The following is a 13147-nucleotide window of genomic DNA, read 5'->3' as shown; positions in this document are numbered from 1 at the left end:
TGACTTATTAAACTTCCTAATAACATTTTAATAAAACCAAAACCTATTCCATTCAGGACAGATTCAGTTTTTATATGATATAAGTTACAAACACACATGCTATGCTCCGAGTCAGAGTGAACCATTCTTGCCCCAACTGATAATTTCTTTTAAGCGCAATAGTGACGTCATCAAACACGTGACCACTATTCTTATGCCCTAAGGAATCTAAAGTCGCTGTAATATCTCAATTACAAACTTATGTCCACTCTGGGTGATTAAAGAAACATCGATTTCAAGGATAGGTGGTCATAAATTCGCGGGGGGTCTTAAGTAAAGAATGAACCATGCCTTAACATGCTTGAGTTCCAGAAAAAAAAATTGTAATGATTATCCAGTAAACAACAAACGAGACATTAATTCAAAAAAATCCCAAAGAAAACATCATACTTATACTTATACTTTTTCGGCTAAACTAAAATGCATATGGATCGACTAATGAGTTTGGCCACTGATTTTCGGAGTCCAGTATTGCTATCTTCTTTAGCTATGTTTAAATAGGTTGTATAAAGTGTTACAGTTGTAACTGACAGCTAGCTATCGAAGCCGTCTGTCAAAGAAAAAAAATGGCTATATTTGGAATAAGAAAAAAATGGGATTTTTTCCTCTTCTTATTATTTATTTTCTTTTATTAACTTTTGAAATCAGCATTTGTATTCTGTCATGGTATTTAGAAGAAGAAACTAGAAGGTCTTCGTTCATGGATGAATCAAGCCGGATCATCTGCCCTGGCGGTGACCTCGCTACTTAGCCATCTGTTTTATAGTGCTCATTAAGTTGCCTGTTATAATTAATAACAAAATATATTTTTTCCTTTCAATAAAGAAGTCAAATGCTACTTGATTTATGGAACCCATACACTCCTAACTTAAGTGAAACTTTGGAGGGAGAACCAGCCAAAGCTCACCACCAAGTCTCAGTGACGCCGGCGATTGATTATTCAACAGTACGTTCTCGCTTTGCCTATTTTGCTTTATGTGTTTGCCGGCCTAAAATGCAGGCGCCTGGCATAGCGGCCTTTGACCAGCTGATTCTTAATTTTTCATATAAATTTTAACATTCAGATGCATTCAACTCAATATCACCATAGTTGTATACTGAGATGGGTCTAAAATCGTAGTTATAGTTTGTGTTGGTCAAAGTTGTCGATTTAATTAGATGTTGTTGATAGGTGCATTTTTGCCATTCTAATCAAAACAAACTTTTCATTTTATGCATGAAATTTGACTGACAGTGAGTAGTATTCAAATGAAAGAGCTCAGCTTTTTAAGTAACGCTGACTGCCAGCTAGTTGTTCTACTAAAGGGAGATGACGAAAGGCGAACTTGAGATGATTCGATTCAGTTCTCTGGCAAAGCTCAAAGTGTTTGTGGCTATCCGCCGTCCTTCGCTCCTATAACAACTATAACACTTTTACTATACTATTCCCAGTCTGAAAGAGTGGAACACGTAACAGTACAGTGCTTCATGGTAATGATCGTTAGTCGATTTCTATCGTCAAAGCTGTTCAGCGAAAGGACGCTAGAGAAGTCAGAGCTCCCTTATTTTTAACATTATTGTTGTGGACGTGCCTCTGTCTTGGTCTTCTGCATCCTCTGTCTCACTCTTCAATACTTTAGTGCCAAATGGTTTTGTTCTGTAATTGGCTTAAGATTAACGTGAACAAATAATCTTTCGCGAGGCAGAGCTTTACTTAGCTGAAGCCTTGAGTTGCTCGATCCTCCTTCTCTTTCCCCTCTCTTCCCGCGCCTTAAGGCGACACTGTACGTTAGGAAGTTATAATTGATGGTACTGATCAGCTCTGATCAGCTCTAACACCATAAGTCACTGCGTTTCACTAAAAATAAACAACTAGCACACTTGCCTGTTCTTCTCTTTCCATTGCGACTTGTCCTGTGTTGAAAATCGGCCACGACGCTTCGTCTGGCAAACCTCTGCTACCAACGGCGAAAAGTTATGTTTTCTCTGTCTATGAGCAGTGCTACGCTACACAAGCATCCAATAGTTTGACGTTGCTTTTGAACTAATCACCTGCCTAATGGAAGATAATATTTTTGTAATAACAGCAGAGCTATCAAGTATCGTAGCCATTTCGTCATTTCCCAGACCTGACGCGCTTCCCCCGTGGGTTATAATAGCTTGACCTTTGGTTCTGGTGTTAGGTATTATCTTTGTAAATTGAGACAAGTTTATAAATTGGATTAACATTGTGAAAGAAATGTGATGTTATGTCCTTGCCTGGTGGACAAGTGATAGATGTATTTCCATCACATTTCTTTCACTTATACCGCTGATCGACATTCAAATCCCAACACATTGCCACCCATCGACATTCAAATCCCGGCACATTGCCACCCGTCGACATTCAAATCCAAGCACATTGCCACCCATCGACATTCAAATTCAAGCACATTGCCACCCATCGACATCGCATCCTAGCAGTATGCATTGGTTGTTTGTCACATGAACCTAGAGCGCTTTCCATTCGTGGGGACGAAGGAAGGAAACTGGGAAGACAAGGCCGGGTTAGTATTTATGAAAACGGCAACCGGACAACGCATTTACTCAACGCCAGTAACTGCGGTAAACTGTTGTTTTTTTTTTTTTTTTTCGGTTTCCAGCAAGTCGTATAGAAAGGCATCATCATTACCAGACATGAACAGATCGACCCCAAATCCTGGGAACGAATGGCGTCAGATCGAGCGGCCTGGAAAACTTGCGGTGCCCACAGGAGCCCCCCTGCAGGAAGAGATACTGAGGGCAGAGTGGAAAGAGAAGTGCGATCGAAGAAAACAGAGAGTGCGTCAAACGACCCCCGTCTCAAATTGTGGCACCTTTGCATGCCGTTACTGCAGCCGGTCCTGCCGCTCAAATCATGATTGGTAGGATTAGCCACGAAAGGAGCTAGCAAACTGCTATGACCGTCTGGCATGACGACAAGGGCAGAGAGACATCAGGAACATGCTGGAAATTACGTGCTGTCTCCTGGAGCTGACTTGAATCTCGGTGTCGATATCATTCAAATACCTTCAGATGATGACTTAAAATGTATCAGTAAGCAGAGTGTCAGAAATGTAAACGTCCTAGCAAGCCGTGTCCCTATTTACATATAAAAATTCTAATCAGTTCCTGGTTCTTTGTTGTTTGAAGACAATGCGAGGAAACACGCCCAAGCGTACATAAGTAGACTGATGAGTAATCCTACCACTGGAGTAACCCAACCTGTTGGAAAAAATAAGATAGTCATCCAAAAGCACCTTCGATATTGGCAATGCGTATGCATATGTCGACGTTTTCAGTAATGAGAGCGGGGACGACAAAAGCGCAAGCAAAAGGCAGTCAACCGTTTCGTCTAAGGAGGGCTTGTATCGAGATTTCCGTCAAGAAATCAGGTCTTCTATCCGTGCGTCTGTCCAGTTATGCTTATGTAGCTAGTGTTCTCACTTGCTTACCTTTATGCTAATGCTTATATATAACCTAGTCAGTGAAAACCAGCCTTACTTAAAGCCTACTACAGGGGGCCCAAACTTGCTATTGTGCCAATACGTATCTCATATAGGCTGTTCCTGGAAGTCAATCACCTACGCCCTCCACCCTATATTGAACTGACTATAAAACGTCCAGGCTAAAAGATCTACCGTACCGATTTCATAACAATCCAGGAGTATCTGCTGCTGTTTCGGCTGCTCTTCTTTTGGCATCTCTTCCTCAGTGTGTGGTTCGCCAGAAACCAGCTGCGAGAATTCAGGGTTTTCCGTTATTACCGGCGGAATCGCTGGCTTTTCTCGAGTTGGAAGACTGAGAGTTCTTCTTGAGCGATGAGATCCAAGCGGTGGATGGCGGTTGAATGAGACGCTCCTAAAGGTGCGTGTCTGCACATTGTTTCTTAGTGCAGGAAGGTCAGACATGACTTTTATCCAGACGGTTGTTTCCTTTCATAAAGAAGAAAATTGTAATCAGTAAATATATGGAATAGAATCAGAGAAACATTTTTCATCAAACGTTTCTGAGGTGAAACAAAATTCTTCTACAAGTAGCTCCTGTTATTGTAGTTCAACGTCGGCCATGGCATGGCTTTTGGATTCATGATCTCTTCAGTGGTAATTTAACAGGCAGGCTGAAACTCTGTATAAGTCTGGACCTCTCTAAGAAATAAGCATAAGCACAAACGCCGCTTAAACGGCAAGTAAGAACACGTGCGACATATGAATAAGCATAAGCACAAGAAGAACCAACACGTTCGTACTCATTACTGGTCGATAATTTTAGGAGAAATGGAACGAAAGTTAAACCTAATAAGTGCATTTAGACTAATATTTAGGCAATAAATGCAAGGAAACGGTGGTTTGTTTCAGTAATATTTAGATATAATTCTATATTATTGTCAGACTAGGTGACAATGCGGTAGCTAAAGTTTAAATACTAAAAGGGTGGTAAATTAGCATCAATAGGCACGTGAGAATGAAATAAGTACAAAACAAAAAGAGAAAAAAAACTGTCATGAGAATAAGCAGAGTTCTCTGCTGGCCTTCAAGCCATTGTTTAAGGATGGCGATGAACGTTTTATGTGATAGGCTTCTTTGTATAGAAGGAGGTTCCAATTGTCGTCACTGTCAATTATCTTTGTGTTGCTACGCACGGTTTCGGTGAAAAAAATTCTTTGTTGGTCGTAGAAGGTGGGCCGGTCTTATTGGAGAAAATGTCTGGTAAATTATACAGGCCTTGAATTTGTTGGATATTATCACACTGTCGAAGATGTTTGTATATAGCAGTTTCTTTATCCGTGAGCGCGTGTTCTTGTGTGCGAGTAAATAGAGTTCTGTTAGTTTTCCCGATGTAAGAGCAATTGCAGCTGGGACAAGTGAATTCGTAAACAACATCTGATTTGCATAATGGTGGTGTTTTGTCTTTAGTACTCGTGAAGAAGCATAATTTTGTGGTCTTCTGTTTTATTCGAATGTCCACATTCGGGTCGAGAAGACTTCTGCGCAGTTTATGCTTAAGTTTCTTAGTAAGCTGTGTTGTTAGGTCACCAACGAATGGGATGGTAAGCCATATAGTAGTTGAATCCTGGCTTGTTTGGGATGTGACATTGGTGCAATGATCAGGAGCCCTATTTTGTACCATAGTGGTAAAACGTTTAATTAGCAATTTTGCAATACGCTTGGGGAAACCGTTCCATGATAAAAACTGTCCGATTAGTTTGAGCTCGGTTTTAATTTTGTTAGGAGTGCAGATTCGGTGTACGCGGTCAATCAGTGCTCTAACCCAAGATATCTTGTGTCGCCAAGGGACGAAACTATCAAAATTAGTGTACTGCCCAGTAAAAGTATCTTTACGGTAAATTCCAAGGCCATCACTGGCGATGTTGATATCCAGAAAGTGAGGAGTGGTGTTCTCGAATAAGTCATGGGTAAAACGGATATTTCGGTCAAACTTGTGGAAATGTTCCAGTAAAGTGTTGATTGTGTTGCGTTTGATGAGAAGGAGTGTGTCATCCACATATCTACAGTAGAAGGCTATTAAGCCCTGATCGATGAGTTTCTTCACAATTTCATGCTCAAATTCTGTCATGATGATGTTCGCTAGCACTGGACCAACAGAGCCACCCATACTGACACCATCGGTTTGTTCGTACAGTTTGTTGTTACAAGAAAAGACGGTTTTCGTACATGTATCGCGAATAAGTCTGCGAAGCGTGGGTTTCTTAAGCTTCGTTTTGACAAGCCTCTTGTTGTAGATTCTATCTTCAATGATTCTTAATGTCCGCTGAAGAGGAACATTAGTAAAGAGAGACTCCACGTCCAAAGAGACGAATTCATAACTCTCAGTGAATAAGGTTGGAGATATTGCCTTGATTCTATTTGCAGCGTCGAAGGTATCCTTCAGTGTGTACTCATTCTGTGTGAGTGGTTGTAGAAGTTCACTTAGGAATTTGCCAACGGAATAGTGCGTGGTACCGGTTGTATCGATTATGGGACGAAATTTTGGAAGGCGGTTAAAAGCTTTATGGATCTTAGGGAGGCCATGTGCGCCGGCAGCTTTGGCATTTTTCGGCTGGATGTTCTTACATGTTTCTTTGTCAAGTTCGCCTCGAATCACAAGTGTACGAAGGTACCTCTGGATGGAAATAAGACGCCGATGAGTGGGATATGTCTTGACGGGCTTGAATTTTGTACGGTCTGAGAACAAACTATTCATGGCTTGTGTGTAATCCTGTTTGGAGATCAGAACTACGCCTTCTCCTTTATCCGGTTTCAATATCACGCTAGACGATTGCAAGTGTTTGATGATCTTAATTCGCTTGTTATCTTGAGCTACACGTTTGTCATCGAAGTCCAAGATGTTAAATGTAAATGCACGTAGGGCATTTCTGGCTCGTTCGTTGGAAAGGAAATTACTCTTCAACAGGTCGTTACGTATAAGTTGCTCCCATACAGATTCAGCAAACGCAATCACATCTGATTCGCGTGGACGGGTTGCTATTCCATTTTTTAATCCAAATTGGAGGGCAGAGTATTGTTCGTTGGTAAGTTCGACTCCGGTTAAATTGAGGACCAGCTTGTTGGGGTTCGGCTGTATTCCATTCTTCATCTGCTTTTCTGCGAGTAGGTTTTGGAACTTCTTGTCGAGGCGATCATGAATTTTCTTTTCTTCTCGTTTGACATAATTCCGGATAGCATGTTTGATGATCATTCTCTTCATCCATGGTATTTGAGATAGGCAACCTTCAGCGACTGTCGTTTCGTTCTTTAACCGTTTAACCAGATCGATTTTGTGGCGTATTTCGTCAAAAAAAATTCTCCTGTAGCAACGTTGCCTTGTTCTTTCATCCTTCTTGTTGAGGTTCTTCCAACGGGTGAATTTAGCCGGGATGTAAATCTTCATCCCGACAGCGATAAAGGAAACGCAAAGCCAATTCTGCTGACATCAACTTCTTGTTAAGTCTTTCAAATGTAACTGCTACCTTGTATGCTTGTTCATCAGTGCTTCGGATGTTTTTCCAGAAGCCATTACCGGCTGGTAATTTCAGGAGAAATAGAACAAAAGTTAAACCGAATAAGTACATTAAGACTAATATTTAGGCAATAAATGGAAGGAAACGGTGTTGGTTTGTTTCAGTAATATGAAACAAACCACCGTTTCCTTGTATTTATTGCCTAAATATTAGTCTAAATGCATTTATTTGGTTTAACTTTCGTTCTATTTCACGTTCGTACTCCTTGTAATTATTGTAATGCCTGTTTCAGAGTTTTCACTTATGAGAATGAGGACGACATAAGCACAAGCACAAGGCAGTCAACTGTTCTTCCACAAGTCTTGGGTACATCTTGGCCTGTATCGAGACTTCCGCCAAGAAATGCTTTTCTGCGTATGCGTCTGTCCTTATGCCTACGAAGTATTTGTTCTCGCTTGTTTATTTTTATGCTGACGTCCTAGTGAAAACCAGCCTTAATTACAGTAAGGTAATGTATAATAATGAATGATTCCTGACGAGGTCAAAGTTTTTGCATCGTCCCATTTCCTTACTTGGGCTAACGCTCAGTAGGAAATTCATGGGCTCTCTTCAGCATTACAACATACGCTGCAGAGTTACCATTAATGCATGAGAATGTATGGAATACTGTAAATTTTGTGGAAGGGAAACACCAAAAGTATTTCTTGCCAAAACGGCTTCGGTAGAAATTTAGAAGCGCACAAGGAACAACAGTCAAAACTTAAAACTCAAAACTCAGTTTTTAGGTTCAAAATCCTAAGAAGATATTCGATACCTTTTAGCTAACTTGCGTTGTGTTGTGTTGTGTTCAGTTTTAATCTAGTTGTAATGGCCTCCCTGAGCAGTGGCACAAGTGACCGAGTTACCTTAACAAAGACTACATCAATTTGGACATTGGGGTTAGGTTTAGGGTTACGGTTAGGGTTAGGCTATACTTAGCGGAAAGTATCGTTCGTCTTTGTGGTGGCTCTGTAAGCATCAAAGCTCCTCAATTTACAACTGAACTCGGACTGATTATATTTTCATCTAGAACTGAGAAACGAGCCAATTGATGGTTTGCATGTGACGTCATCGCGGCCAAGTCGGTGGACAGGAGAAAAAAGATTTTTCTCCTCTGGGATTTTTTTGCCATATTTATGCAAACTTTGTGCACAAATTTTCTTTCGTTTTGTCTACCAACATGGCGGAGGTGCAAACCACCTATACTAGCCGTTTTTTCAGTTTTATCCTAACAATCGGCCAGTCCGGTTTACTGGGAAATATTTTCACATCACTAATATCTCGATACTGAAAAAAGGAGATCTCTGAGACCCTGTCTTGTCTTGTACATATGATCACATAACGCACAAAACAAAAATATACTGATAACGAAGGATTTGGAAAAAAATTTTAGAATAAAAAGTAGCGAGATTAAAACATGACGTTTCGGCGACGACATGTCACCATTATCAAATGTAAATTATTATAAGTTCAGTAACGTTACTGAACTTATAATAATTTACAATTGATAATGGTGACATGTCGTCGCCGAAACGTCATGTTTTAATCTCACTACCTTTTATTCTTAAAAAAATATACGTCAGGTAAAATCTTTGAATCAGGGCTTCCCAGATACACCAGGTCTGGCTCCAAGAAAATTTCCCAAGGCAACTCTCGGTTTTCCCGTGACGTCACCAAATTCTAGAATTCAAAACTGGGAGGCCTACAAAATTTGTACCTTCATTCAAGGAAAGATTACCTAAAAATATGTTTGTTCACAATTTTTTAGCTCGATGTCGTGCTTCTTTTTGAAAATAGAACAGTTTCAATTTTCGAGTTTCCATCGTGCGTGACATAAGGAGGACGGCCGTGACAGAGCTTTTTCGTATCTTGAAAATGACTCTTCGGGTGATTTTCAGCATTCTAAACAATTTAAGTTTGAGGAGAAATATTAAGCTAAACATTCGAAAATTCACAAGGGCAAACAAACCTCTTTTCTGGCAAAAGTGAACTCCAGATGTTTTTTCGTATTTCCGGCCGCCATGTTTGTGTCCCTCAGAGGGACACAAACATGGCGTCTCCATACTAAGCTCTATAAATTTATGTCGAACATTTTGTGAAATAACTCGAGTACGGAATACCGCACAGACCTGACACTTGGACAGATGCCTTATTTACTTATCCTCTATACCATGTCAATTTCTTGACTTCATTCATGGAATGGTTTGGATTTTTTTTTTCAATGGCGTGTCAGTGAAAACCGAGAACATGCTTTAAATCACCTAATTGCTAATAATACTGTTATCACCATGGCAATACTGAAATAATCAGCCGCCATCCACCAAAACTCGTATCAATCGACTGACTAGTCAGATATGAAAAATATAATTAATTTATAACAAATATATGTTTTAACCTCACGATCGTATCGTAATTTCTTTGATCCGAGCAGGGCGTTACTTAATTAAATATATTTATAAAAAATGCTTTAATTTATAGTGATATTTTCGGTGTAACGTGGATATGTATTGTTTTGCATTTAGCTCAGTTTAAAATATTCTCAAAAGTACACATAATGATGCACTTGTGCTTCCATGTTTGTGAATTTGTCAACTCTTGTCAAAAGTGATCTTTTCACCACTCATTCCCTCGGGCTGAAGAATAAAAATGATAAATGTTGGCATCTGTGAGTGTGATAACATCTGTATTTACCTCTGACGTGACGTCACCGAATGGGATACCTATCAAAGCGTTAAAAGGAAAACCATGCAATAAATAATTCAAACTGAACCGGGAGCGTAAAAAAATAACCATATAATACAACAGAGATTTTCGGCGAGAAAACTGTATTGAACGTAAATATATTCTAGAGTGTCAATGTCTGCTTAGATCGGCTTTTTTGGTTAACAATAGATTTAGACTGAAGTGTCTTGTTCGCTTCCGGGTCTAGCTTTTGTAGCTCGGTCAACGAGTGCCGTTTTTGCTGTCGAATTTCTCTCGTATTTTCAGTATTCGATCAGTTCGTACTTTAAAGCTGATCGAAAGTTTACTGTGTTAAAAGATCGAATTTATTCGTCATTCCTTAAAACATTAAACCGTAATGATTCAAATCATAGCTCTCGTCTTTTTGAGGCGTTCCTTTTGTTGAAGCAATGGACGGTAACACATTTTGAAGACAAAAACATAAGAAAATATTTATTTTGTTTTGACTTTTGCTGTGAGAGAATCAACCCGAAGATGGCATTTACCGTATTTGCTGAACTAATTCAAATATGAAGTCCTTTTTTGCTGCAAAACAAAAATAACAAACGTGTGAAAGTGTACTCACCAAATGAGATCGAAGTCCTGCAAAAAATTGACTGTTTGGCTTGAAAGGATATTCTAGTATGTTGTATGGATAGCTATCCTTTTAAGGCTAAGTGCCATATGTTTTGTTGAATGATGTTCACGCGACGCAGGATGTGACATGCAAGACAAGTGAAACCCACGGAAATCAATCAAAAATCCTCTCTAGTCAGGAATTACCGGAGCAGCGTATTCTGAAATATAATGTTCGAAAGACACGCGGCTTAATTTCAACTTTCGTAAGCATCAAAATATAATTGCTGCCCTTGTTGTGAAAGATTTAATGGCACAACCACGCAAGCTTGGCCCTTTAATCATTTTTATATCCATGCCTGAGAGATGTGCGGCGAGATTTAAAACAACCAAATCGACGTGAACAAATTCAATCACGCAACGTATTAAATATTTTAATTATCCTTGTTATTAAAAAGAAGACCAGAAAAGCTGCCCTTACGACGTCAAAAAATTGTAAAGAAAGAAAATAAAAACAAAAAAAGGGAAACGAAACGATAGATATTATTATTATATTTTTAATGCGGATGTGTCGAAAATACCGCCACTAATTTTATATGTGGACACAAATTTGACATGGATTTAGTAACGACGTTTTAAACTTAATAAATTGTCATGGTGATTTCAATCTAAAATGGTTCAAGTCTTGGCAATATGACCGAATAAAAAGCTGCCTTCTTCGAATTTGGATTTGGAGTAGGATGAAAACGCGGTTGAATTAACAGAAATTTAGCCGCATTTTAAAGATTGCTTAGTAAAATTTTTATGTTATCAGGAGGAGTTCGAAAAATGAAAGGAGAAAGACTATTGTTTTTTTTTTTCAGCAGGCACTAAAAGCAACACCTAAATTGAAAGAATTGATACACACTGATGTAAATTTCAATATACTCGAAAAGTATATATTCCACAGTCTCAAACGCAACTGTGTATGACGACATCGTCATTTTAATGATTCATTTATCAGTCAATTTAAATACAAGTTGTAAAAAAGGTTACTATATTCGATAATAGAAGCAGAGACCGATACAACGAAGAGTTACTTTTTAAAGTGTGCTATATTTCGGCAGGCCAAACCAGCCTTCTGCTTCTATTATCATTTATATCACGATGGTCGGTTGCTAGGGCTTTACCTCCCGCAAATCTCAAAACTGAGAGTTATAAGCTATAGACAAAAGTAGAATGAATCGGATGTAACGAGACTTGGAAGGGAAGTAGGTGGATAAATTACCTTGCAATTGGGTAAAATTCTATTTGACTGCTACTGTGACGTCACAAATGATGCCCAAATTTGGCGTCAGAATTAAAATTCAGGAAAATAATGTGAAAAATGCTGTATTGGCTTTCAGTATAGAATTTTATAATTTCTGGTGAAAACCTAATCTCAATCGGATAAGAAGACGTGAAGTTACAGCTAATTATAGAAATTCAAATTTCCCGCCACTTTACCGTATATGGTCAAACTTTAGGGGTATTTAAACGCGAAAACAATAAAAAATATATCGTAACGGAGAATTAACAAAGTTGCATAAAATCGAAATTGAAGATTTTTCAACTTAGCATATGTGGTACTATGGCGCGTATTTTATCACGAATTACTTCATAATGTTTAGAAATTGCTGTTTACATTTAATCACAAACAAAACGGTTTATTTCAAACTCAGAAACAGCTAAAAGAGAAGACAAAAAAAAATCAGTTCCCAGGAGAAAAATGTAGTCGACGAAAAAGAACAAAACACTGGATCCGCACCATCACATATCTTATTTTATACTCTTTGAAACAATTTTAAACTTTTTATCTCGGTAGTTCAAGAGATGTAGGGTCCCATAAGAAAATGAGAGGGACCTTTAACCTTCCGCTCTTCTAGACTTTGACAGCGTTTAACAGATAAAAAGTAATATTGAGAAATAAAAATCCCCATTGCACGCTTTCAACCCAGTTAAGGTGGCCGAACACAGTTTGCGCGCGCTTTACAGATTCTGTTGGTGATGCTATTAAGCGTGCGCCAGGGTTGTGGTAAGCAAATACTATCGATCCCTCTATTTTATTTAAAATGGATCATAAAGGTAAGTTTAGCTCTTAAAATAACTCAGTTTCTTGTTTGTAAATCCTTCTTCATTTATCGCCGAACAAAAAAAGTGAGTTCACTAAGAGCTAGGCCTTTTTGTACGCTTTTCATCTTTGCTGAGAAAATCTATTAATAAGCCACGCATGCGCATTTGAGCAAAAAAAAATGACTGGTTGTTTTAATGGAAATGAACCGTTTTCTAAGGAACCGCTCGTTAGAATATCGCGAAATTTGACAAAACAGTAGTTCTCTAAAAGCGTAACTCGCCTACAAACAAAAACCAAAATCTAACAGAGGGTGTGTTCAAAAAACATTAAAGTGCAAAACCAACATTTACAGGAGATCTCTCCGTTAAAATTAAATGAAAGAGTGTCACTATGTCAGTATTTTGTGAGTTTTTCTGGATACAGAAAATGGAAAAAAACTAACGGGTGCATTTTCTAAAAATTAAGGAAAACCTTTATTTGTGGACGGTTAATAGCTTGCTGTGTTGCCATGGCAACCACGTGTTGCTCAAAGAGAAGTATCAAAATTTATTCTTTCTTAGTTAATTTTGCACCATGCTAATTTCGGGTACTCAGAACTACGCAGTTTTTAAATAATGTTTACTAACACCAGTATACTGGAAAACTGTGTTCGGCCACCTTAAGTGATACATTAAGCTTGTAATTCATATTTTTCCAGGTTTCCAATTTGAGTATAATTGATA

At 38.6% G+C, this 13147-nt stretch overlaps 2 protein-coding genes across 3 annotated transcripts; both read right to left on the bottom strand.

Moving 5' to 3' along the window:
• Nucleotides 1-2698: 2698 nt before the first annotated feature.
• On the bottom strand, nucleotides 2699-10568 carry LOC146448542 (uncharacterized). Of its 2 annotated transcripts, XM_085102472.1 has the most exons (4): nucleotides 10344-10568; nucleotides 9728-9756; nucleotides 3683-3971; nucleotides 2699-3261 (listed from the first exon to the last, which is right to left on the bottom strand). In XM_085102472.1, exons 3-4 carry the CDS (start codon nucleotides 3945-3947, stop codon nucleotides 3158-3160), a joined length of 369 nt encoding a protein of 122 aa, XP_084958598.1. In that variant the 5' UTR covers nucleotides 3948-3971; nucleotides 9728-9756; nucleotides 10344-10568; the 3' UTR covers nucleotides 2699-3157. The 2 variants fall into 2 exon arrangements, with proteins under 2 accessions (XP_084958598.1, XP_084958597.1); XM_085102471.1 differs by lacking the exon at nucleotides 9728-9756.
• LOC146448543 (uncharacterized) lies at nucleotides 4657-6927 on the bottom strand. The gene has a single exon (XM_085102570.1). It carries the CDS (start codon nucleotides 6925-6927, stop codon nucleotides 4657-4659), a length of 2271 nt encoding a protein of 756 aa, XP_084958696.1.
• Nucleotides 10569-13147: the final 2579 nt, after the last annotated feature.

This window comes from Pavona decussata, unplaced genomic scaffold, assembly GCF_977016875.1.
Source record: "Pavona decussata unplaced genomic scaffold, jaPavDecu1.1 SCAFFOLD_912, whole genome shotgun sequence".
NCBI classification, from domain to species: domain Eukaryota; kingdom Metazoa; phylum Cnidaria; class Anthozoa; order Scleractinia; family Agariciidae; genus Pavona; species Pavona decussata.
This window is presented reverse-complemented; position numbering and strand designations above follow the sequence as displayed.

Bases quoted from the DNA above. Each gene is read 5' to 3' on its own strand.
- LOC146448542 (XM_085102472.1), bottom strand. From the start codon at position 3,947: ATGTCTGACCTTCCTGCACTAAGAAACAATGTGCAGACACGCACCTTT. The intron at 3,262-3,682 runs GTACGGTAGATC...TTTTTCCAACAG, and splicing joins CCTGGATTGTTATGAAATCG to GTTGGGTTACTCCAGTGGTA.
- LOC146448543 (XM_085102570.1), bottom strand. From the start codon at position 6,927: ATGAAGATTTACATCCCGGCTAAATTCACCCGTTGGAAGAACCTCAAC.